Source organism: Manis pentadactyla, chromosome 16 (genome assembly GCF_030020395.1).
Source record: "Manis pentadactyla isolate mManPen7 chromosome 16, mManPen7.hap1, whole genome shotgun sequence".
Lineage (NCBI taxonomy): Eukaryota > Metazoa > Chordata > Mammalia > Pholidota > Manidae > Manis > Manis pentadactyla.
The window spans coordinates 68,959,678-68,987,150 of record NC_080034.1 but is presented as its reverse complement, the minus strand read 5'-3'; the positions used below and the strand labels follow the sequence as shown (position 1 = coordinate 68,987,150).

At 41.9% G+C, this 27,473-nt stretch overlaps 2 protein-coding genes across 3 annotated transcripts in view; one reads left to right on the top strand and one right to left on the bottom strand.

Moving 5' to 3' along the window:
* The window catches only part of GMDS (GDP-mannose 4,6-dehydratase), a 775,818-nt gene that overhangs the window by 48,428 nt on the left and 699,917 nt on the right, over positions 1–27,473 (top strand). The gene's annotated exons all lie outside the window — the stretch shown is intronic.
* LOC118914143 (zinc finger CCHC-type and RNA-binding motif-containing protein 1-like) lies at positions 17,105–18,234 on the bottom strand. The gene is given in 1 exon segment (XM_036888691.2): positions 17,105–18,234. A coding segment is annotated over 1 exon segment (654 nt). The 3' UTR covers positions 17,105–17,580.

The following is a 27,473-nucleotide window of genomic DNA, read 5'->3' as shown; positions in this document are numbered from 1 at the left end:
TGTATAGCACAATAATAGCTTATTGCCTAAAGGTGTGGAAGTGGTAGCCTAGCGACAGACCAGTTACATCATGAGGTGGTTTAAGTTCAGTGAGGATCCTGGCCATAGGAACCCCAACCTCCCCACAGTGACCATCTTTTGTTGGACTTCATTGTTGGACATATGGTTTCATGACTGTATGATCGAGAGTGGGGCTGAATATTGGAAACTAGGGCTGTCTGGAAGAATCTGGAGTTACTGTACTTTAAAATACTTTGTCGTTTCTGTACACATTCGATATTGAGAACAATAAGAGGTGCTTGGTAAGCATTAGTTAGTTGTTTGTTTGAGATTTCATTTTTTGCCACTTCCTTTGGCTTCCTAGGCAGACCCCGAAGGCATTTTTTTACCTCACAAATAAGACCAGCAGAAGCTAGTACAGTTCAGGATCCCCACTTAGCCCTTACAGCTCTGTTTTTGCAGCTGTTCCTAGTCTCTGAGTTTACTAGGGAGGTATATGCAAATTAACTGTTGTGTCAGCTTCAGCTCAGGAACCTGAAACTGACATCGAGTTCTGGTTTTGATGTGGTTTTGTGAGATTGGTTTTTAGAGGTATTTTATTTTGGTTTTGACGTGGTTTTGTGAGATTGGTCAGCCCTCTGTGGGAGAAAAAAGTATTGAATGAATTTCTCAAGGGTGATTGGGAAGATTTTCAGGAGTTGTTTGAGGGGAAGTGGTAATACATAATGGGTTTTTTGGAGTCTTTGGCTCATCTCCATTTAGAGATAAACCTTGAAAAGGAGACCATAGAAATTGGAATAAATATTGAACTGCCTCCATTGTTTTTTTCTTTCAGGTTTCTTGTGGACTGCAGCAGTTTTTCATTTCACCCTCTCATCCATTTTGCTATTTTGAGTAATTTACAAAGTCATGAATTACTTTAATTTATATGGTACTTTCTTTCCACTGAGTTGTCTTATAATCTTTACTGCTTTATGTAGATTTTAAACTGTCTTAGCATAATCAAAAGTTTATAGTATTGCCATACTATTATTATGGGAATTTTGATTTAATTGCAAAAAATAAGAGTGTTTTAGAAGAAATTCTTTTATCTAGACCAGGCAAATGATAGGGATCCCAACTAGAAATCTCAGAAGATTCTCTATGTAGGGCACAGTGGATAGTGGAGGGCTTAGGGTTGGGTTCAGGAAACCTGAAATTAGTACTTGGCTCTTTGAATAGTGCAAATCACTAAATGTTCATGGGGTTTGTTTTTTTCTTCTCTTTAAATACACATTTCAGGAAAAAAGATGTATATATGTGTATATATATATACTGTAAGTACAGGGAGAGGAAATCCTGGGGCAAAATACCTCTAAAAACCGAAATCAGTCAAAGATAGAAATAAAGTTTAAAACCTGTTTATTGCTTACAAACTGCAGTCCATTGCCATCTCCCTGGCTCTGGAAGGAAGCAAGCAAACAAGCCCCTCCCCTTAACCTCTCAGGTTTAGACACGCCCTCGGTTGCCCAAGTAATTACCCATTGACATGGAGATGAACTTCTCTTCATCTGTGAGGATATGCAGATGCACCAAAGCCAGGAGAGTTACTCTGAAAATGTTACAATTTTACCCACAGGCCACCCCTCCAGAAATTCTGCCTTACAATCTACCCGTTCCCCTTCTGCCACAATGGTCCTTGGATGAGAAAACTGGAGCATTGTGAACAGACTAATGACATAACAATAGCAACAGCAATAAAATCATGACAATCCTCAAGCCGGAGGATTCAGCCAGGTTCAAAGTCTTATGCAGATTAAACCCATAGCTCGTCCATTCCATAGGCAGGCAGTAGCTGAGGGTTCAGAGCAATCATCATGTGGCAGCTGCAGCCAGGGGGCGCATTCAGGCCACAAGGACTGTAGAAAAAAATAAGCTTAAGGGCGATAAGATACATGTTTTAATGACACCAGCATAAGCAAATCTTGTCCATCAGGTAGTATACATGCAAGAGAGTGGCCCTGTAATAGGACAGTGGCAGGAATGGGATCTCGTCCTGGTCTAGTATACCAGACTTTCACCCCCCTCCCTGTGGGAGTTACAGATGGGTCAATATATAGGGCATGGGAGGTACATGCACTGGCCATAAAAATAAAACTTCCCTACAAGATGCTTTTACCTCCTGGACATTTTGGGTACACTACCGTGACTGTTGGGAACCATTCAGCTGTTATTCCAGGAATATGCAGGAGGCCAGCTTCCAGGCCTTTCCCCCAAGGTGCCAGAGGGGAACAGAAGTCAACAGAACCTGGAAGGAGTGCCTTGTGTGCTCTAAGAGGGACTTAAACACTGAATCCCACAGCAACATGGGCCAATAGTAAGGGGCTAATACTCCTTGTCTGGTGGCAAATAGACTATATTGGGCCTCTCCTCATATCAGAAGGATATCGGTATGCCATGACTTGTGTGGACATGGCTACTGGACTATTGGTTGCTTTTCCTGCATGTCGTGCAGATCAGCAAACTACCAAGAGGGGCCTGGGGCATTTCTTTGTAGCCTATGGCTGGCTGCAGGTGATTCCAGGTGATCAAGGGACTCACTTTACTGGACATGCATTACAAGAATGGGTGCCTGTGTCGAAATGTCCAGGGCCAGGTGCATTCAACAGTGTCTCCGGGGCTTAATGCAGTGGGGGCTGGCAGCAGGGTGTTGCTCTGCTGGCCATATCCTGGCTTCAGTAACTCTTCTTTGGTTTGTATGTACAGTTATATAGGAGAGGCAGCAAGGTGTGTGAGCATATCCACAGGACTCTAAGCTCCTTTATGTAGCTTTTCATTCAAACGCCGCAGCACTGTCCATAGGCAAACTGACCAACCCTGTAGACTATTGGTGTCCGACCTCAGGTCAGATTTCAACAAACTGTTGTACCTCTCTATCATGCCTGCCTCAGTAGGATTATATGGTACATGAAATTTCCACTTTATTCCTAATTGCTGCACCCATTCTTGTAACGCATGTCCAGTAAAGTGGGTGCCTTGATCGCTTTCAATCATCTGCGGCTGGCCATAGGCTGCAAAGAGATGCTCCAGGCTCCTCTTGGTGGTTTGCTGATCTGCACAACATGCAGGAAAAGCAACCAGTAGTCCAATAGCCATGTCCACACAGGTCATGGCATACCGATATCCTTCTGTTATGGGCAGAGGCCCAGTGTAGTCTGCCACCTGACAAAGGGTATTGGCTCCCTTCCTACTGTCCCTTGTTGCTGTGGGACTCCGTGTAAGTCCCTCTTAGAGCACACAAGGCACTCCTTCCAGGCTCTGTTGACTTCTTCAAAGGTCAGTGGCAAGCCCCACCTACAGCCTACAGCCCATATTCTTTTGCCCCGCATGCAACAAATGCTGGTGTAGCCACTGGGCCACATCAGAGGCAGGCTTTCCTTCCAGCCAGCGCACCTGGGCCAGTGTGTCTGCTTCATCATTCCCTGGGGATGCCAAAGGCAAATGACCAGTCACATGATATACAGTAACTGTCTTAGTCTGACCAGAGGCCCATAGGTCTTGCCACAACTCTTGCCCACAAAGGGGCCCATGCCAACCATCCAGTTGGTGTGATACCATGTTGGTAGCCATAGGGTCAAGCCCCGATAGACTGCCCAGCTGTCAGTGCAGGCAACTATGGCAGGAGGCTCCTGGGTGATCACAAGCCATACTGCCCACAGCTCAGCCCACTGACTGCTCTTCTCCTCTCCATCCTCCATCCATATTTTCTCAATCTTAAGATGGAAAGCCACAGCCCTCCACTTTGGAGTCTGCCCACGACTGGAGCCATCGGTGTACCAAGTATCTTTGGGTACAGGGGCTTTTCCCTCCTGAAAGGAGTCTCGGCTATCAATGGCTCAAAAGCAAGTTCTTCCTGCTTTCCACTGGTGTAGGTCACTGGCCCCAGTAAGCACTGGAGTTCTCCACTTAAGGGGCTAGTAGAGAGGGCACTGTGCTGCTGTAAATATGCGTCCTATTTGGCCAGTGTAGGTGTCTCTGCCACACCACTCCAGGGACTTTGGGTCCAGTCTTGCACCCATCCTACGATGGGATAGGTGGTTATTACCTTGGTTGGAGCTGATCTGGTGATAGGCTCCGTAGCCAGCAAGGTGCGGTAAACAGCAGCCAGTTGCTTCTCTATGATGGTGTGTCAGACCTCTGCTCCTTTCCATAGTTGTGACCAGAATCCAATAGGTTGGCATGTCCATTCAAGCTGCTGCCAAAGACCCCCTCCATAACCACCTTCAGTTACATGAACATCTAGCTCACAGGGCCTTGATGAGTCCATTATATTCAAGGCCTATATGGCCTTGACTGCCCTCTTGGCAGCAGTAAAAGCAGCTGCACATGTCTCATCCCAGTCCCACCTGATGCCCTTTCATACCAACCAGTATAAGGGCTTCAGAATTTGTGCCAAGTGTGGGATAAACACTCCAGTAGCCCCAAAGACCCCCAAACTCTTATAATACTGCCACAGTGGTAAGGCTGGGGAAAGCTTCAGCAACAACTTTAGTTTTACCTGACCAGACAACCCCCAAGAATTTCACAGACAAACCAGGTCCCTGAGCCTTGGTGCTGTTCACAGCCCATCCTTTTTCCTGTAGATGTTGCAACAGTCTAGGAACTGCCCCTTCTAAATCTGAAAGATAATCAGACGTGAGCATAATGTCATCAATGTAGTGATACAGCTGCACTGCTTGCAGTTTCTTCCATGTGGCCAAGTCCTGGGCTATAAGTCCATGACAGATGGTGGGACTGTGGAGGTATCCCTGTGGAAGGACAGTGACTGTCCACTGCTGGCCTTCCCAGGTAGAGGCAAACTGTTCCTGGCTTTCCTGTGCTATGTCAATAGAGAAGAAAGCATTAGCAAAGTCTACTACATAATGATACGTTCCCAGTTCATGGTGTCCTGAATGTCTTCTATAGAAGGGACAGCAGCATGCAAAGGGAGTATGACTTTATTCAATTCCCTGTAGTCTACAGTCATACGCCAGGAACTGTCTGGCTTTCTCACTGACCACACTGGGGAGTTAAAAGGACTATGAGTGGGCTTTATGATGCCCACCCTCTCCAACTCCTTATAGTTTCTCCAGTTTCCTTGTGCCCTCCAGGCAATTTATACTGCTTAATATTTGTCACCTGCCAAGGTACAGGCAGAGCTACAGGTGGGTGCTTAGCATGTCCCCTCAGAACTACCTTTACCACACGTACCCTCAGTCTGAACTCACCTGCAGTGGTCTGTAACCACAGGCCCTGCAGGATATCTACCCCCAAAATATACTCAGGGTTCGGAGAAATGTACATGGTATACCCCTTTGAGGGTAAACGCCCTATCCCCAATGGGATTTGGGCTTTCTTCACTCTAATCGCCTTACCGCCATAGCCATCTATTACAGCAGGAGTCCCAGGAAAATGCTCAGGGTTGCCATGAATCAGAGAACACTGAGCTCCTGTGTCCACCAGCGCCAGGACATGTTGTACATTCACAGGGGACCAATGAATTGCTAATTCTGCATGTGGCCTCTGATCCCCACCATGTCCCCCAAGGAGGGGACTTTGAGCCCCCCCCTCAGTTGAACAGTGATGCCCAATCATCCTGTGGGGGTGAGGGCTCGGGCGAAACCTGAGTACTGTCTCCCATGAAGTTTTGCAGGGACACAGGCCGGGCATGAGGCCTTGACTCTGGTTTCTGTGTCCTGGACCTCAGTGACTGGAACTGCTGCTCTGGCTTTAATTGGTGCCACAGTTCTAACAATATTCTATTGGGCTGCCCATCGGGTTTTTCTTTCACTAGCCCGGCCTTTATCAAATCCACCCACATCTGGGTCCCCGAGACCTTCATGGGGCCTTTTGCACCTCTCCTTTCACAGTAGTGGCCTGTACTTCCCTCCGTGCCCTTATTGTTTCAACCTTCCCCAGATCTGCCAAAGTACGAGTAGCCTCCCTTATGCGTTGCCCTAGGTGGGAGGCAAGAGTGGTCACTAGGGACCCTAAGAGAGAGGTGGGAGCTGTGTGCAGCACCGGGTTTCTCATTCCTGTAGTAAACATCTCCTCATCAGGGCCCTGGGCGTCCATATTATAGATTATACTTTTCATACCCAATTCCCACAGTACCGTTGGAGCTCTGCATATGTTTTCCAACTACTGGGAAAATATGGTAAATCACCCTGATTAGGCTAAACTATCCTGATGGCGTCTGTCAGCCATTCCAGGAGTGTCTGATTTCCTGAGGCATGACGGGCATTTTGCAACCACTGCCAGAGGGAAGGGTGAGTCATCAGGGAAGCCATTCAACTCATCTCAGTACCCGACATAACAATGTTCTCCACCCCCACATCCCCGAGAGGTAAAAGCCTTGTAGTCAGAGATTCTGATGGCTTCTGCCTGTACCTAACGCTCATGTCCACCAGCTCATCCTGGGTGTAGGGGTGGAGCGTGGAGTGCTGCACAACTTGGCGAGGGGGCTACCCCTCCCTCTGAGGAACCCATGGTTGTTTCGTTTTTATTTTCTTAATTACAGCTGGGCGGGCCTTTAAAACAGGAGAAGGTGGTACCTCTGGTGGTGGCCCCGCCTCCTCCTCTTCTCCCTTGGGCTCCTCCACCAATGGCTCCTTCCCCACCATTTCTGGGGCTGAAGGCACTACTCTGCCCTTCCCTTCCCCCATGGCCTCCTGCTAAGCGGCTTTTCCTCCTGCCTCCCCCCTGGCCACTAAGGAGTCTCCTAGGACCGTGACCTGTCTTTTCAGTAACTGTCTCCTTTAATACATCCCATAGGTTATCACCCAGCTCCTCCAAGCGATGCTGAAGTGTGTCTCTCTCCCGCCTGAGTTCCTCTCTCTCCTGTGTAACATTTTCCACTATCTTGATGAAAAGGGAACCTACAATGCCAGCCGCTACATGCTCCCTAAGGTCTCCAAGCGGTCTTCCCACTCGCGGAGGGCTAAATCTGCAGCTTCCAGTGTTTCCACCCTTCCCCCATTCTGGGGAGGCCTCACCCCTCTAGGAGGTACTTTACCCTAGACCAGTTCCCCACTAGGGGTTCCCAAATTGGAAGCCCCACAGCTGGGGGGATAATAAATGTGAGTGGCACCATCTGCTGCTGCGTCTACTGGGGCCTCCTCACCATCCACAGAGCAGCCCTCCCAAAGCTGGTACCCGTTATGACAGATTTCAGGGGGGTCAGAGGAATCCTGCCGACTGTGCCAGATGTAAGTCTGGGGAGAGGAAATCCCAGGGCAAAATACCTCTAAAAACCGAAATCAGTCAAAGGGAGAAATAAAGTTAAAAACCTGTTTATTGCTTACAAACTGCAGTCCATTGCCATCTCTCTCCCCTGCTTGGAAGAAGCAAGGAGGCAAGCAAGCAAGCCCCTCCCTTAACCTCTCAGGTTCAGACATGCCCTTGGTTGCCCAGAAAATTGCCCATTGACATGGAGATGAACTTCTCTCTGCCCCTAAGGATGTGCAGATGCCCCAAAGCCAGGCGAGATATTCTGGAAATGTTACAGTTTTACCCACACCTCCCCTCCCCATTACACACAGCCGGAGAGTTTTCCCAGGATCTGTCTCCTTTTGTTGACTGGGGCCTCTTTTACCCCATTCTTCAGATGTAATACTTGGACCCCCACATGATGAAGTTGTCAACAGAGAATGTGGAGCTGATTCTGGAGGGAAAAGAGGGAGCTCTACAGTATTGCCCAGTTGGGACTGAGAAAGCCATTTCATGGAGAAAAATCCTCATGAAGGGTTACTGTTAAGACTACATAACTCAATTTACGTTCAACTGAATGTTCTTCCAATGGAGAAATGGGCTGCAAGCTGATTTTTGGAAGGATTTGTTAAAGCACAGCCTTCTGGTCAATTAGTGCTACCAGTCCAAAGCCCACCAAACAGGTGGAAGCATGGCTGTTGTGCAGTGGGGAAGGGCTGCCTTCTTGACTGCCCTCTGCTACAAGTAAGTGGCTCCTTTCTCTTAAACACTTCCTGTTCAAAAATGAGTTCAGCTCAAGACAGATCATTTACGTTTGGGATGAAAAGGGTTGCAGCAGACTGTGAAGGAGTAGGGAGAGCTTATAATGTAGAAGAAGAAAGGGTAAAAGGCAGAAGGCTTCAGAGTGCTGAGGGTCGTGCATGGCCAGGGGTATTGTTGGCTTCTTAGTGCTGAGCCTCTCGGGTTTGAAGTCATTTCCTGCTGTGAACAGAGATGTTATAAACATTTAATGCTGAGTGACACTTGCATTGACACAGCCTTTCTGCCTAGATTCAAGAAAACCAAGCAAGCTCAGGCAGGTATCTGCTCTTGCTGTTTCTCTAGGAAAGGTTGCTGAAGGTTCATGGTGCCTGTGTTGCTAACAGGGTATGTTTTATCCAGGTTCAGCACCGGCAGGTTTAAGATACTGCTTGCTTTCCTCTTTTGGTGTGCTTCCCTGTGCTGCAGAGAAAACAGGCTTGCATGGTAATTCATGCCTTGGCTTTCCCTGAGGTACGAGAATGTGCAGATTTCTCACCTCACCTGGGAATGCTGCCCAGAACTGAGAAGGTGGCAGCAGTGTGAGAGCCTGTGTTTCAGAGCTGCAGGCGAATTCTGCGACATGTGGCTGTGCCCTGAGGGATCTGACCCTGCTTTTTCTCACTTGCTTGAGTGGCCACTGAGATCCAGCTGCCATTGTGACTCGACCCTTTATTCTGGAATCCTGAGGAAATAGGCCTTGTCCTAGTACCCCATCCTTCAGCTCCAACCTGATTAATCTGTCACCTCACTCACTACATCAATTTGGTATTTCCTGCTGAGGTTTCTTTTCTCTCCCTTTCACTCTCTAGGAATTACTGAAATTCTCACTAGAATTAGCTATTTCTTAATATTTGCAGCTCATTTCAGAAGAATACTTTGTTTTTCTTTTTGTTGTTTTGATGTTCAATTTCAACCCTCCAAAGAAATTCATCTTTTCCAGCTAAAATAGGAAATGTCTGTAAAGCCTAGTTGTTAATGGCACAGAGTTGCTGGTGGCATAATAGAATCCTCTGGGTAGCTTGAAAAAGTCCTGGCTCTTCCCCTATTCAACTTAGTGGGTTTAAGATGGGACTTAGACTTGGCAGTCTTTAAAAATGTTCCAGTGGTTCAAAAGTGAGCTCAAGCAGAGAACCACTCATTTATGGGGATTGTAATAGGTACTTGATGACGAAGTTATTGTTTTCCCTAATATTTTCCCAATTACTGAAAATAATAATACATTTGGTATAGAAAAACTGGAAAATATAGGAGGGTATAACGTATCAGGAAAAAAAAAAAACCCAACATTCATAATTATACCATGCAGAAGTAAGTATGGCAGCATTATTATCTTTTTTCTCTGTTTCGACTAAACTTTGACTAAAATAACTTTACTGCTTTTCAGCCAGTGTTACTGTCCTAGAATGGGATATGGATCTTACAGTGGATCTGGAATCTTCCCTGAAGGGTTATTTAGGTATCAGTAAGTACTGACCAAGTACAGGACTGTAGGGGACTGAAGAGTACACCTTGGGGATCAGGTGAGGAGACCCCATCTTTAAGGTTTCTGAGCAGGTGACCCATGCAACTCTTCCTTGGCCTCTATTACAACAATCACAGAGAGCTGCTTGCATAGTTTAGTTCAAATGCTAGTCTTTTTTATTGGCTTTATATTTTGAGTGAGATGATGTAAATTTAGGGGAATAAATGCAAATAGAATCAATTCATTAATTTTTGACATTTTATATGCAAAAACTTAAAATTCCTGTGATGTTTCTTGAAGATTGGATTCCAGGTATTCATATTGCATTACTGCCCATCCTGCTAGGAGGGTCATGATACTTCTGTTATTGGGAAAATTGCCTGTGGTGTATTTTGCAGTTAACTTTTGTTAATGATTTACTCTGAGAAAGCACCTTATCAACATGATTTATTAATATTTAAATTTAATTATAACATAGTGTGTGAAAATTTAGTTGCACTTTTATTCATATGGACAGTTATCGTATGTAAATCTGTCAGCTGCAACTAGTGATCACAGTCTCACCAGCCTCCTAGCAGCTCTGACATTTTCTCAAAGTTTGTGGACTGCATTTGGGGCCACTACTGTACAGGAGTCTAACGTCACAGGTTTTTATTATCCCTTCTCAAGAACCAGGATTCTGTGCCCAAGGCTATTCTGAGAAAAATCAAATATGCCGGTGGGTGAGTGCCCAGAGCAGGGTGAACACTGGGATGGCTCCTGATCCTCGGTGGGGGGCAATGGCGCCTCCTCACCTGGCTGAAGGCAAGGCTCTGTCTAGATTTCTCAATTAATATTTCTCTCTTGAAAGTTGGTTTTCTGTTATGTAGACCTGCTGAAATGTTGGAAAGCAGGAGTAAAAAAAGCACAGGGTTTTAAGTCTTTCAGAAACTGTCCCTGACATAATTATTTTGTTTTTCTTTCTCTCTCTCTCCTAATTGTTTTCACCCTGGCATTCAATTTATTTTCTTTTTTTTTTTTCAATATTTTTTTTCCTTTTTCTATGCTTCCCCTTTCCCCCACTTTCCCCTCCTTCAGGTTAGGGCTCCAGGAATATAGTGGGCATAGTTTATCATGTTGGGGGCAGAGCCTACATAGCTAGAAGTAAAAATGGCAGGAGAGCTGTAATGGAAGTTCTTACCTTCCTGTGGACCCAGGTGATTGCCTTGTGGGTAGTAATTGTGCTTTAAGAAAGTTTAGAAGATAAACAGTGGAAGCTTATTTAAATAGTTCTGGAAGGAACATTAATGATGTTTGTAGGTCATGGTCCAGATGGAAGCTGGCACTTTTCTGAATCCACCCCTCTCATTTCACCCTTAAAGCATTTTCTTATTCTATTCTGTTAAGGGTTTGCAATCATTCCTTTCTGATCCCTAGTTTAATGTGTAATTACAGGTGCTTTCTACTTCCTTTTTCCTGTGATATTGATCATCAGTGTTGGTCAGTTGCAAACACTCAGATCCGGATGTAAGCTGGAAAATCTAAGGGTTAGCAAATGATTCATCATTCATGCAGACTGGCACAGAATCAACCTGAATGAATTGCAGAAGAGAAGTGTGGTGTAGGAGCAGGGCCTTCACTCAGGAGGAAGTATGAGTTAGAATAAAATCAGTAGGATAAGGGCTCATTGTTAACCTCAGACATCATCTGAAATTGTGCAGATACAACTGTGTTCAGATGGCCTCTTCAACTCTGTTTCATGGCTTTGGGCATAAAAACACTGCCTACCCCACAGGGTAAGGATTGGATGAGATAATGCATGTTAAGGACACAGTGTCTGGTATGTAGTAGATAAGCATTAATTTTTTACTATTAACCATTCTGATCATTACTTTGCCCCAGAATTATTTTTCTAAAGATATGCTGTAATTTTGACAGAAATACTCCACCAACTCTTCTTTTCCTGTCCAAATAAATGTGTTTTTATGAAGGTACTTGATGCTGGTCAGCAAATGCTGCACTCCTGATTTTTTTTATCAGTCATTCTGAGACAATACCAAACTTGTGTACAAAATATTTCTGACTACTGACCCTTTTTGCTCCTGTAACTATAAATTTACATGTAAGTTAGTTGAACTTACTCGGTAGACTTTTAAAAAATAAATGTATTTTTCCTGTAAGAATGGATTATTGAAATCTTTTAATCAAGAAGCAATTGGTTGCAAATTGAAAATAGTTTCCAACTTTTTGGTATATTGCCAGGTTTTCCAACATCACACCCCAACTGAAAACACCCTGTGATCTGAGTCTAATGCCCAGAGGTTACTCTATGGTCTGGTCAGTTATCTGCTTCAGAGATCCTTGCACTGAAAGCTGAATGAGGATGAACCCAGCATCTGTGTTGATAGGGACAGTTTCTAGGGTCCACAGAGGGCTGTCAGGAAAGCTACGCTTCTCATTACTCTGCAACCTTTGTTTAACAGCGAAGTGTCTGTAGTTACTGCATCTACTTTCTTCTCTCTTAAGTACTGTTCAACTCACTGTGTTCCGTTACTTTCCTATCACACCTAAGATCATAAAAGACCTTTCATGGCCAAACCAGTGTATCTTTGGTCCTTGTCTTGTTTTCTCGGCAGCTGCTGTCACTGACCTTCTGCCCTCCACTGGTTTTCTGTCCACCTCGCCATCAGTGCTGCCACCACATCCTTAAGATGCACCCTCCCCCTCCCCCTCCTCCTTCCCTGCCTTTAAAGGTTGGTGCATCTTAAGACCCCATTCCTGGCTGTCTTTTCTGCTCTACCCACTTTTTGTGCAGCTGTGTGGCAGCTACTCTTCTTCCATGAGTCCAGAAGAACTGTCTCCAGCTCAGATTTGTTTCCTTAGTTCCAGACCCTTAACCAAATGCTTCCACATTTCCAAGCATGTATTTCCTAGGCATTTCCTGCTCCATGTGTTAAAGGTGAATTCATCGTCTCACTTCCTCCTGTTCTTTTCTCTATTCCTATCCTAATTCAAAGTAGCTCCACAATCCAGTCAGGGGCCAAGTCAGAAATTCTCTTCCTTCACCCCTCCTGTCTTGACTGGCACATCCTGTTGATTTTACCGCACTAACGTAGCTTGCATAGCTGTTTCCTGTGGTCTTCTTACTGCCTGCGTAGGTCACTTGTCTTCCCTGGGCCAGTACAGCCATCTTCTATCTGGGTTTCAGCTTCTAGTCCCTCCCTTTCCCATTCATTTGCTGCCAGTGAATTCTAGCTGAAATGACCATCTGATTGTGTCACTCCTCAGCTTAAAACCTTCAGTAGCTCTCTCTGGCCCCAAGGGGAAGTATGAACTCCCAGTGTGCAGATCCTTTGTGACCACTACTTTCTTGCCTTCTTGGCAATGCCCTTCTACTCTTTGCGTGCATCTCAATTGCAGCCATTTTGCATGCTGACATATGGGAACTCTCCATATCTGTATTTGTCAGAGTCTCCAGAGAAACAGAACCAACTGGCTGGATAGATAGATAGATAGATAGATAGATATCTTATTTTAAGGAATTGACTTGCTCTGTGATTGTGAGGTCGGATAAATCCAAAATCTTCAGGGCAAGCTGGCAGGCTGGAGATGCAGGGAAGAGCTGATGTGGTACCTTGAGTCTGAAAGCATTGGGGGCAGAATCCCCTCTTCCTCAGGGTAAGTAAGGCCTTTGACTGAGTGGATGGAGTTCATCCACATTATGGAGAGTAATTTGCTTTCCTAACGTCTACCGATTTGAGTGTTGATCACATTTTTAAAAAACAGCTTTATGACAATTTGTAGACTGGTCTTCAATCAAGTATCTGGATACCATAGCCTAGCTAAGCTGACACCTAAAATTAACCATCACAGTATCTTTCTCATCTCTTCACATGTTTATCTCTGTCTAAATTGCCCCCACACCCACACTGTCATGCCCACTGACCACTTGGAACACTGCTAGTATTCATGTACTCAACTCAGCCTGCCCTTCCCTTCCCATGCAGCACAGCATTTCCTCTTTTTGTTCCTGATTGGCTGGTGATGGTTTCTTCTACAGCATTACTCCCTTGCTGTGTGTCTTCATTACTTGCTTGTCTTCTCTAACAGAATAAAAATGCTGCACAGGCTAAACTTCTGTCCTATTCACTGTCTCCACCGCTTAAACTCATGATGTGTGCCTAGTAATTGTATAGTGTGTTACTGAATGAGTGAGTTTGGGCCAAAGGATCTGAGACAGCAGTGATACTAAAGTAGTTTTGAGGAGGAAATTGAGGAGGAAGGTAGGGGTTTCGGAACTGCCTTGAATTTGAGGAATCACCAGTCACAGTCCTGGGGTGAGATCCATGACCCACAGGGGAGCACTGATAGATGCCTAAAGAAATAAAACGATAGATGCCAAAAGAAATAAAGAAATAAAAAAGCTCCTCAGAGTGAGCCTCCGAGGAGCTCCAAAATTCAACACCAGAGCATCCTTCCAGTGAGCACTGGTCTGATGATTTCCTGAGAATTTGTAGCTCTGATGCCATGACTCTGACAGCACTCAGTTACCGAACTTCAGCATATTAGATGTTTCTTGCTAATCAACTCTAGGCAAGTGAGCCCTGCCAGAAACTTTCTTTTGTTTTTCATCATGTTGGAGAATAGTGCAGGTAGAATTGCTGTACACCTTTTATTTGTTATTTAAGAAAGCCTATACCTTATAGCCTTTCAATTTTCATCTTCTCTTTTTTTCTTCTTCTTCATGACCTGGCTGTATCTTAAAGAGCAGCATCAAGTTTTCTGCTTGCCCTCTTAGCAGTGGCTACTGATTTGGTTTCTTTCTTTCTCTTGTACAGAATGACACCTTATGACAGTAATCTTTTGTTTTGATTTTGTTTGGGATTACTATAATGTTGAATAACAATTTCTAATTCTTTTACTCATATTGTAAAATTCACTAAGGTAACTTTCTTAAACTATGTTTTAGATGACACTATTTTTAATAATACTGTATTTAAGGGAGCCTGATGAATACAAGAAGATAAAATGCATTTGAAGTCTAATGGTTTGGTAAATTGTGATGTTAAAGGTGAGAATCAACCCTGCATAAAGCTGGGAGGTTAACTTTATGCCACAATTCTTTTTTCTTTAATTAAGGTATCATTGATACACAATCTTATGAAAGTTTCACAAGAGCACATTGTGGTTTCAACATTCACCCATATTATCAAGTCCCCCTGCCAACCCCATTGCAGCCACTGTCTGTCAGCATAGTAAGATGCTGTAGAGTCATTACTTGTCATCTCTGTGCTGCACTGCCTTCCCCATGACCTACCTTTATTGTGTGTATTAATTATAATGCCGCTTAATCCCCTCTTCCTCCCTCCCCATTCACCCTCACAAGCCCCTTCCCTTTGGTAACCTCTAGTCCCTTCTTGGAGTCTGTGAGTCTGGTGCTGTTCTGTTCCTTTTTGCTTTGTTCTTATACTCCATAAATGAGTGATATCATTTGGTACTTGTCTTTCTCTGCCAGGTTAATTTCACTGAGCATAATACCCTCTAGCTCCATTCATGTTGTTGCAAATGGTAGGATTTGTTTTCTTGTTATGGCTGAATAATATTCCACTGTGTATATGTACCAAATCTTTATCCATTCGTCTACTGATGGACACTTAGGTTGCTTCCATATTTTGGCTATTGTATATAGTGCTGCAATAAACATAGAGGTGCATATGTTTTTTTGACTCAGAGATCTTGTTTTCTTTGGATAGATTCATAGGAGTGGAATTATTGGGTCAAATGATATTTCTAGTTTTAGTTTTAGAGGGATCTCCATATTGCTTTCCACAATGGTTGAACTAATTTACATTCCCACCAACAGTGTAGGAGGGTTCCCCTTTCTCCACATCCTTGCCAGCATTTGTTGTTGCTTGTCTGTTTGATGTTGGCCATCCTAACTGGTGTGAGGTGATATCTCATTGTGGTTTTTATTTGCATTTCCCTGATAATTGACGATGTGGAGCATCTTTTCATGTGCCTGTTGGCCATTTGAATTCTTCTTTGGAGAAGTGTCTGTCTAGATCCTCTGCCCATTTTTTAATTGTGTTATTTGCTTTTGGGGTATTCAGGCATGTAAGTTCTTTACATATTTTGGATGTTAACCCCTTGTCAGATCTGTCATTTATGAATATATTCTCCATACTGTAGGATGCCTTTTTGTTCTGCTGATTGTGCCCTTTGCTGTACAGAAGCATTTTAGTTTGATGTAGCACCATTTGTTAATTTTTCTTTTGTTTCCCTTGCTTGAGGAGATGTGTTCAGGAAAATGTTGCTTGTGTTTATATTCAAGAGACTTTTGCCTATGTTTCTTCTATGAGTTTTATGGTTTCAGGACTTACATTCAGGTCTTTGATCCATTTTGAGTTTACTTTTGTGTATGGAATTACACAATAATCCAGTTTCATTCTCTTACATGTAGCTGTCCAGTTTTGCCAACACCAGTTGCTGAAGAGGCAGTCATTTTCCTATTGTATGTCCATAGCTCCTTTATCATATATGAATTGAACATATATGGTTAGATTTATATCTGGGCTCTCTAGCTGTTCTATTGGTCTATTGTTCTGTTCTTGTGCTAGTACCAAATAGTCTTGATTACTGTGACTTTGTAGTAGAGCTTGAAGTTGGGAAGTGTAATTGCCCCAGGTTTATTCTTCCTTCTCAGGATTTCTTTGGCTATTCGTGGTCTTTTGTGGTTCCATATGAATTTTAGAAGTATTTGCTCTAGTTCATTGAAGAATGCCACTGCTATGTTGATAGGGATTGCATTGAGTCTATAGATAACTTTAGGCAGGATGACCATTTTGATAATATTAATTCTTCCTATCGATGAGCAAAAGATGTATTTCCATTTATTGGTGTCTTCTCTAATTTCTCTCAAGAGTGTATTGTAGTTTTCAGTGTACAGGTCTTTCACCTCCTTGGTTAGGTTTATTCCTAGGTATTTTATTCTTTTAGATGTAATCATAAATGAAATTGTTTTCTTGATCTCTCTTTCTGTTAGTTCATCATTAGTATATAGGATTGCCACAGATTTCTGTTTATTACTTTTGTATCCTGCAACTTTGCTGAATTCAGTTATTAGTTGTGATAGTTTTGGGTGGATTCTTTAGGTTTTTTATGAACAATATCATATCATCTGCAAACAGTGATGGTTTAACTTCTTCCTTACCAGTCTGAATGCCTTTTATTTCTTTTTGTTGTCTAATTGCCATGGCTAGGACCACGAGTACTATGTTGAATAAAAGTGGGTAGAGTGGGCATCCTTGTCTTGTTCCTGATCTTAGAGAAAAAGATTTCAGCTTTTTGCTGTTAAATATGATGTTGGCTATGGGTTTGTCATATATGGCCTTTATTATGTTAAGGTACTTGCCCTCTATACCCATTTTGTTGAGAGTTTTTATCGTGAATGGATGTTGAATTTTGTCAAATGCTTTTTCAGCATCTATTCAGATGATCATGTGATTTTATCCTTTTTGTTGATGTGGTGAATGATGTTAATGATTTTCGAATACCATCCTTGCATCCCTGAGATGAATCCCACTTGATCATGGTGTATGATACTCTTGATGTATTTTTGAATTCAGTTTGCTAATATTTTTTTTCTCTTGAAAATTTTATTAACATTTAATAAGCAGTAAATTATTCAACTTTTCAGCCTTTCTGAAATTTTAGTTTTAAAGATAAAATGTATTTCAAAAGTCCTAGTGTAAACAATCAGACATGAATAAACTTTTACAATGAACTTCTCTAGCAAGTCTCTTTAACACCTTTTTTCTTGGGATGACAATAGTATTATGATGGTATTAAGTACTCTTTTATAGTCAAATGAACTGTTTTCAATATTAATGGTTATTGGCAAATCTTGATTTTTTCACTACTCTGCTAAAGCAAGATAAAACATGATGCTTTAAAATTTTTTTCAATTCCCTATCAACTATTTTTTAGTGAAAAACGACTTGGTACTAAGTGTTCTTATGCTCAAGTTCTAAGAGTAACCTTTAATCTCAACTGAACTTGATATTCCAAGATTTAAAAAAATGTTTAATGATATTTACATAATAAATAAAATTTTAATCACTCAGTTCTTCCTCATCACTGAAATATGTGCTTTTCTTTATCCTCAGGCATCTTGAATCATCTGATGTTGAGGGAGCCCCTGGACTGGGTTTCCATTTATTTTGTTCTTCTTCAGTTTTGGCTTGCTGGAAAGCTATGGCCTGACTGAGGCTGTCAAGAGCAGGATCTTCCCCTTCTTCTTCTACTTCTTCTACTTCTTCAACTTCTTCTTCTCATTTAGGAATTTTCTTCTTCTACTTTTTCTCTTTCTTCTTTGGAGGCTCACGTTCTCCAAGCGTATTTTTAGGACAGGCATAACTTAAGTGACCACTTTCCCCGCATTCGTAACACTTGGATTTGTCGAAGTAGCTGCAGTGCCGGATGAACTCGGCGGCTCTTACGTTGTCAATGGCGGTGCTCGCGTGGATCTCTCTGCCGAATAGCTGTTTGTTGTTTATTGCCTTGGTACAGTTTTGTGCAGAGTCTTTATCCAAAAATAAAATAAATGCAACCCCTTTACTCTTCCTGGTATCTTTATCTTTCATTATAGTAACCTTTACAACTTTGCCATACTTGGAAAATATCTGGTATAAGTCATTGTTGGTCGGTGAAAAGGGCAAGTTGGATACATACACTGTGCTTTTACTTGGGGCCAACCCACCACTCATTCATGCAGGTGTGGCGGCCCGAGGGCGCCGGCATGAGCCGTCGGCTCAGGGGAGGCTCAATCCGGGCTACACCTTGTGCCCCGCGGCTGCTTGGGCATCCCGAGGCCCGAGACGCCGGGGACCAGGAGGCACCGGCAGCCGCATCAGTTCCTGCTAATATTTTTGTTGAGTATTTTTGCATCTATGTTCATCAGGGATATTGGTCTGTAATTTTCTTTTTTTGTGGTTTCTTTGGTTTTGGTATTAGAGTGATGCTGGCCTCATAGAATGAGTTTGGATATATTCCCTCCTCTTATACTTTTTGGAAAACTTTAAGAAGGATGGGTATTAGGTCTTCTCTAAGTGTTTTATAAAATTCAGCAGTGAAGTCATCTGGTACAGGAGTTTTGTTCTTACAAATTCAAGTTCATTGCTGGTATTTGGTCTATTCAGATATCTGTTTCTTATTGGGTCAGTCTTGGAAAGTTGTGTTTTTCTAGAAAGTTGTCCAATTTTTCTAGTTTACAGAATTTGTTTGCATATAAATTTCATAGTATTCTCTAGTAATTCTTTGTATTCTGTGTTGTCCATAATGACTTTTCTTTCTCATTTTTGATTCTTTTTATGTGTGTACACTTTTTTTCTTGCTAAGTCAGGCTAGGGGTTTATCTATTTTGTTGATTTTATTGATGAACCAGCGCCTGGTTTCATTGATTCTTTCTATTGTTTTCTTCTCTATTTTATTTATTTCTGCTCTTTTCTTTATTATGTCTCCCCTTCTACTAACTTCAGACTTCATTTGCTCTTCTTTTTTTATTTACATTAATTGTGAGTTTAGGCTGTTCATTTGGGATTGTTCTTCTTTCTTGAGGTATGCTTGTATTGCAATATACTTTCCTCTTAGAACTGCCTTCACTGCATCCCACAGGTTTTGGGATGTTGAATTGTTATTTTCATTTGTCTCCATATATTACTTCACCTCTGTTTTTACTTAGTCATTCATCCATTGATTATTTAGGAGCATGTTGTTATGCCTCCATGTGTTGTGCATTTTTTTGTTTTCTTTGTATTGTGTTCTGAGAAGCTGGTTGGTACAATTTCAATCTTTTTGAATTTACTGAGGCTCTTTTTGTGGCATAGTATGTGATCTATTCTGGAAAATGTTCCATGTACACTTGAGAAGAATGTGTACCTGCTGCTTTTGAGTGGAGTGTTTTGTAGATGTCCGTTACGTCTATTCAAATGCATTGTTCGGTGCCTCTGTCTTCTTACTTATGTTTTGTCTGGTTGATCTATCTTTTAGAGTGAGTGCTGTCTTGAAGTCTCCTAAAATGAATGCATTGCATTCTACCTCCCCCTTTAATTCTGTTAGTATTTGTTTCACGTATTTAGGAATTTCTATTTTGGGTACATATATGTTTATAATGGTTGTATCCTCTTGTTGGACTGAGCCCTTTATCATTACATGATGTCCTTCCTTGTCACTTGTTACTGTCTTTGTTTTGAAATCTATTTTTTCTTATATAAGTACTACAACTCCTGCTTTTTTCTCTTTATTATTTGCATGAAATATCTTTTTCGATCCCTTTACTTTTACTCTGTATGTGTCTTTGGGTTTGAAGTGAGTCTCTTGTAGGCAGCATATAGATGGGTCTTTTTTTTATATACATTCTGTCACTCTCTGTGTTTTGATTGGTGCATTCAGTCCATTTACATATAGGGAGATTATCAACAGGTATGTACTTATTGACATTGCAGGCTTTAGATTTGTGGTTACCAAAGGTTCAGGGGCAGCTTCCTTACTATCTAACAGTCTGACTTAATTCACTTATTATGCTATTTCTATGAGAATATAAATGTTCTTTTTTTCTCCTTTTTTCCTCCCCTTCTACTTTTTATGTATTAGATGTCATATTCTGAACTTGTTCCATATCCTTGACTAACTTTGTGAATAGTTGATTTAATTTTGCATTTGCTTAGTAATTAATTGGTCTTCTTCCTTTATTGTGGTTTTATTTTCTCTGTTGACAGCTATTTAGCCTTAGTAGCACCTCCATCCAAAGCAGTCCTTTAAAATACACTGTAGAGACAGTTTGTGGGATGTACATTTCCTCCACTTTTGCTTATCTGGAAGTTGTTTAATCCCTGCTTCAAATTTAAATGATAATATTTCCATGTAGAGTATTCTTGATTGGAAGCCCTTCTGTTTCATTGCATTAAATATATCATGCTACTCCCTTATGGCCTGTAAGGTTTCTACTGAGAAGTCTGATGATAGCCTGATGGACTTTCCTTTATACGTGATCTTTTTTCTCTCTCTGGGTGCTTTTAATACTCTCTCCTTGTTCTTAATCTTTGCTATTTTAATTATTATATGCCTTGTTGTTGTCTTCCTAGGGTTCCTTATATTGGGAGATCTCTGCACTTCCATTTCCTTTTCCAGACTGGGATTTTTCAGGAATTATTTCCTCAAAGAGACTTTCTATCCCTTTTTCTCTCTCTTCTTCTTGTACCCCTATAATGCGAATAATGTTCCGTTTGGATTGGACACATAGTTCTCTTACTGTTCGTTCATTCGTAGAGATCTTTTTTCTCTCTCTATGCCTCACCTTCTTTGTTTTCCTGTTCTCTAATTTGTTTCATTTACCATCTCCTTTACCTCATCTAATCTGCCTTTAAATCCCTCTATTGTATGTTTCATTTCAGATAATGTATTTTTCAAAGTTTCTCTTTCTTGAAATCCTCCCTGAGCTGTTGAATATTTTTCTGTGTCTCCATGATCATGTTTATGATTTTTATTTTGATATCTTTTTCAAGAATATTAGTGATTTCAGTTTCACTTAGCCTTCTTTCTGGCATCTGCTGAATTTTTATTTGTACAAATTTTTTTTGTTTCTTTTTTCTAGTAATTCCTATGAAATAATAACTTTGTGTACATGTCACCCTCTAGTGTCCAGAAACTCTACTCTGTGGAGCTGTGGAGCACTTGGAGCAAGAGGCAGGGTTCTCCAGCAAGTGGCACCAGCACCTGCTGGGGAGAAAGAGCTCCTTCCTGCTTTCCATCTGCTGTTTCTGCCCCCACTGCCAGGGTCAGTGTGCTGTGCGCACAAGGAGGAGCCTCTTCGTTATGCCTCTGTAGCTTCCCTAGCCGGGGTCACCCCTGGGCTGGCCTCGTACAATGGTGGGGGCAACAGGTATGCAGACCAGGGTGGGGAGTATGGACCTGTAGGCTGTGTATGGCAGTGTCAGCCACTGAGGCTGTGTTGCCAGCCACGGGGTTGGAGTACCTGAAGCTTCTGGATGTCCCCAACCTGCTGGGCTGAGTGTGCTGGGACAGTTTTGTCCACCTGTTCTTTCTCCTGAGCAGCAAGCTCTGCTGTAATCTTTGCCCCTTTAGAACCCCTCTCTTGCTTTTGGGAAGTCTTTCAAGATGTCCATGTTTTTTTTTGTCCTGGAGTAGCTAGTTGTTAGTACCTGTTCTCCATAAGTGGCTGGAATCTCAGTCTCTCTGGGTAGTTGCCTTTCTTTGCTTTCCAACCCCACTACTATCCAGAACACTATATAATGTGGGTTTGTGCTCCTGGAGCAGATCTCCACAGCTTGGTATTTAGCAGTCCTAGTCTTTTATTCCCTCCCCACTCTGTTTCTCTTCCTCCCGCCAGTGAGGTGGGGTGGAGTGATGGCTTGAGTCCTGCTGGATCACGGCTTTGCTACTTTACCCTATTCTGTGAGGTCTTCTTTTTTCCCTTGATGTAGGCAGTCTGTTCTGCAGTCTCAGGTTGCTCTTTCAGTATGAGTTGTAGTTGCTGTATTTTCATGGGTGCCAGCTTGAGTCCCACCAGATCGCGGCTTTGGTACTTTACCCTTTTCTGTGAGATCTTCTCTTTTCCCTTGATATAGGCAGCCTGTTCTGCAGTCTCGGGTTGCTCTTTCAGGATGAGTTGTATTTGCTACATTTTCATGTTATATGTGGTTTTGGGAGGAGGTTTCTGTCTCACTTCCCATGGTGCCATCTTTCCCCTGCTCATCTGTACATCCTTTCTTAGCAGAAGTACACTTTTGTCTTTAAGCCTTATTATAACCAAAACTCACAGGGAAGTACAATTAATTGCATAATTTATGGTATTTGGAGGAAAAGAAGTTAACTGGGGTGCTTATGAGCAGTATTCATTGTATAGAAGTCAAAGTGGATGTTTTTTGGTTTCCTTGTGTAAGTCAGTGCCCAGAAAGTGTGGTCTTACAGCCTACATGGTCCTTGAGCTAATTTTACTGGTCTGTAACAGTATAAGTACAGAAGATGATAGTAACTTCAGAACCTTTTCTAGAAACTGTACTACCTTTGACATTCACATGTCTGGTCATTTCCATAATAATTCACATCAAGTATTATTTACAAAAGAATCACTTCATAATGGACTAGAAATTTAAAACAATGAGGATGACAGTCTTCACACATCTAGTTGAGAAGCACTGGCTTAGAGGAGCCTGTGTCATGAGATTACAGCTGTCTTTTCATCAAACATACATGCTACTGGCAGTTTCTTTGTGCTCTGCAGTTAAAGCAGTTCTGCAGGGACTCAAGTTTACAGCTGTCTGATAACCTGGCTTTTACTGATATTTTGCTTTATTTGAAATTTTCTTTTTTTTTTGAGTAGGTAATAATCCAGTTAATTTAAGATTCAAAAAAATGCAAATAGACATTCAAGTGAGTCTCCTTTGAATATCTGCCACCCAGCACCCATTTCCTCCTCTTTCCACCTTACATACCCTGTGTCTTAGGTTAGCTGTATTTCAGTGTCAGAGTAGATGTATTCCATATCCTTCAGATAATCTCTTTGAGAATTTTTGACTTTTAGATAAATACAGGGTAACTGTATAGAACCAGAGTCAGTTTTTCTACGTTTTTGATTAGGTGTAGAGCATTTCTTTTGCTTCAAACAAATGTTTGTCTTATATGTAAATGATGAAAAAAGAAAGAAAGCACAGTCTTTTACATTTTCTGACTTACCATTGGGGGTGAGAGTGGTAGACTCTGAAAGTGACCGGATAATAGGGGAAAGCCACAGCATAGAAAGGTTTTTCCCCTCTGCCTTGAGTTTAATTCAAGGACAGTCTCAGGTTCTTAGTGAATCTCTACCATGGTAAGTAGAAAAATTGGGCTCCAGGACCGTCAGGTTTGTATCATAGAATATAGTTGTAAGACTTTTAGTGGATACTATATAATCTTGGCTATGAAATAATCTCAGCAGACACCTATATGTAGAACATTTAATTTTGTGCAATTTAAATTCTTGTTCTTCTTCTGAGATGCATCCCCAAATGTAGCCTGAGTATCAGAAATCATGGACTTATTATATAGGGGAGTCAGACTTGCTTTTAAACAGCATAGTTATTCTAACAACTGTGATGATAGACTAACAGGAAATGTATGCTAACGAAGAATCCACAGAATGTAGAAAGTGAAGTGGAGAGCAGTATGCAGTGACATAAAGAGCAAGGTTTAGATCCCATTTTGGGACCTTGTAACATTGAATAAACTACCCTCCCCGAACCTCAGTTTCTCAATCTATAAAATGGGGATAAGTACACTTAACTGCTGAGTTGTTGGCACACAGTATAGTTCATAGTAAATGATAGGGCATTTATAATCTGAAACACTTAAAATATACACACATTGAAACATATAAAAGATTCAAAATTTCAAATGTACGTGTTTAAGTATATTGAAGAATTATCACATAGATAGTATTAAAACTATTAAAATCTTAATGTTCTGTAGTCTCTGAGGTAGATAAAAAAAGCACCAACTTTTCATTTGAGGATATGAAAGTATGTTCCAAAGTAAATCATTAATTTCTGGCAGAGGCTCTTAATCTAAGAAACAGTGTTTAAGCTCAAATATCTTGTATTTCCTGAACGATCTGACCTACCTGGCTTGGCTTCATCTTGCACTTCCTGTGGGCAAAGATGTTTCCATCCCTTGTTTTTATTCCTTATAACTAAGAGGAGAGGGACCTCATTCTGATTTCAGCTTAGAAACTTGAGATTTTTTTTTGTTGTTTCTTTACTTTTCCTTAACTTACGAATTTCCAGTGGATGGGTTCTGGATATCTGGTATTCAGATGAATTCATTGTAATCCTTTAACTTTCTTTTCCTCTTTTTCCATAAGATTTTCATTCTAACTCTGCAGATCTTTTAAAAAAGGGGTAAGTGAGAAATGGCTTATCAGGGTTGGGGTGGGGTGATGGCATTGCCAGTTCTTGCAAAAGATGGTAAGATAGACACACGCATGGGCCTCATGTAAAGACTGACTTTACAAACCTCTGTTCAGTTCCTTTGGAACCAGAAAGCATTTCTTTTCAGCAGTTTGTCTTTCAGACACAGCTAGAATAATCCCAGAGTCTAAACAAACTTGATTAAAATATTGCTTGGCATTTTATTATCTGGAGTAAAACTAATCTTGTCTTTCCTCTTCTCAAAGAAAGATGTACTGGGCTCTTGTTTTTTTGGTAGGCTTTGGCTCCAGTTAGCACCATTTATTTAGGAGATGTTCTGGGAGCAGCATATGTGCTCAGGCCCTGGTGGGGCTGGGGAGTTCAGAGGAGAGTAAGAATGACCTTGCCCTCCAGGAGCTCACTTATTTAAAAGTTTTAAAGTGCCATGGAATTTCATTTATTAACATCAAAAGTCATTTCATTTATAATCTAACTTCTTTTAGGATTAGTAATAGCCACTAAAACACATTGAGTGCTTATGTGTGCCAAGTCCTGGATGTACTAGAATCTTTGCATGTTTAATCCTCACAAGGGTACTATCACTTTATAAGTTATTTGCAAAATTATTATAAGTATAGTTTGATGTTCACTATTTAAAACAGGGTTGGGAGAATTTTCTTCTTCCTTAACCAAATAAAAGGCTCACTTAAAAGCAAGTTGGTGAAATTATATTTATATAAACCTTCACCTAATATTAAAATACTACATATGATATGCTCTTATATTTTATTATATACTTATTATATTGTTATAAAAACAATACAATCAGGAGCCAAGATGGTGGTGAGTATGGCAGCGGAAATCTCCTCCCAAAACCACATATATTTTTGAAAATACAACAAATACAACTATTCCCAAAAGAGAGGCCAGAAGATAAAGTACAACAGCCAGGCTACATTTACACCTGTGAGAACCCAGCACCTCACGAAGGGGGAAAGATACAAGCTGTGTCTCGGCAGGACCCGAGCGCCCCCCACCCCAGCTCCCCAGTGGGAGGAGAGGAGTCAAAGCGGGGAGGGAGTGGGAGCCCAGGACTGCTAAATACCCAGCCCCAGTCATCCACACTGGGAGCGGAGACACACAGTGCATGGTGTGCTGGACACTAGGGAAACAGAACAGTAAAACCTGCAAGTGGGTCAGTGCAGCTGGTGCCCCTGGGACAAAAGAAAAGCAAGTGCTTTTGAAAGTCTTAAAGGGACAGGGGCATCACAGCTGGATGGAAGCATCCTGGCACACTCATCCAAACAGCTGGGAATCCTGGGGAACTCTGGGCACCCTACCCTCCTGTGCGGCAGTGCAGCTCTGAGGCCCCTCACGGTGGTAAACAGCCTCCCACCAGTTCCCCCTCCGGCACGCCCCACCATAGCTGAGCAGCAGCCTGAGATCGGCCACGCCCACAGCATCTGCACAGAGCCTACACCACAGCTGCCTGGGACAGACTCAGAGATCCTGTCAGCGTGCAGCTGCCCAGCACAAGCTGCTATGGGTCACCGTTCTTGCAGGAGAGGAAGGTGATGAGCAAGAAGGAAGGGTCTTTGTTCTCCCAGCTAACACACGCACCAACTGCCCATGACTACCTCTATTGCTATGAAAAGGCAGAAGAATTTGATCGATACCAGAATCACACAGACATCCCCTAAGAGGGAACCTGGGGAGATAGATTTAACAAGTTTCCTGAAAAAGAATTCAAAATAAAGGTCATAACCATGCTGATGGAGCTGCAGAGAAAAATGCAAGAGCTAATGGATAAAGTTGGAAGGGAGCATACAGAAATAAAACAATCTCTGGAAGGATTTAAGAGCACACTGGATGAGGTGCAAGAGGCCGTTAATGGAATAGAAATCAGAGAACAGGAACACAGAGAATCTGATGCAGAGAGAGATAAAAGGATCTCCAGGAATGAAAGAATATGAAGAGAACTGTGTGAACAATTCAAACGAAACAATATCCACATTATAGGGGTACCAGAAGAAGAAGAGAGAAAAAGAGATAGAAAGTGTATTTGAAGAAATAATTGCTGAAAACTTCCCCAAACTGGGGGAGGAAATAGTCTCTCAGATCATAGAAGCCCACAGAACTCCCAACACAAGGGACCCAAGAAGGACAACACCAAGACACATAATAATTAAAATGGCAAAGATCAAGGACAAGAACAGAGTATTAAAGGCAGCCAGAGAGAGAAAAAAGGTCACCTACAAAGGAAAACCCATCAGGCTATCATCAGACTTCTCAACAGAAACCTTACAGGCCAGTAGAGATTGGCATTATATATTTAATGCAATGAAACAGAAGGGCCTTGAACCAAGGATACTGTATCCAGCAAGATTGTCATTTAAATTTGAAGGAGGGATTAAACAATTCCCAGATAAGCAAAAGTTGAGGGAATTTGCCTCCCACAAACCACCTCTACACAGTATTTCAGAGGGACTGCTCTAGATGGAAGCACTACTAAGGCTAAATAGATGTCATCAGAGAAAATAAAATGATAGCAAAGAAAGCAGACCAACCAAATACTAACTAAAGGCAAAAAGTAAAATCAACTACCCACAAAAGCAGTCAAAGGAAACACAAAAGAACACGAAATAAAACACCTGACATATAAGGTATGGAGGAGGAGGAATAAGAAGGGAGAGAAATAAAGAATCATCAGACATTGTTTATAATAGCTCAATAAGCGAGTTACGTTAGACAGTAAGATACTAAAGTAGCGAACCTTCAAGCTTTGGTAACAATGAATCTAAAGCCTGCAATGGCAATAAGTACATATCTTTCAATAATCACCCTAAATGTAAATGGACTGAATGCACTAATCAAAAGACACAGAGTAATAGAATAGATAAAAAAGCAAGACCCTTTATATGCTGCTTACAAGAGATGCCCCTCAAACCCAAAGACGTGCACAGACTAAAAGTCAAGGGATGGAAAAAAGATATTTCATGCAAACAACAAGGAGAAAAAAGCAGGTGTTGCAGTACTAGTATCAG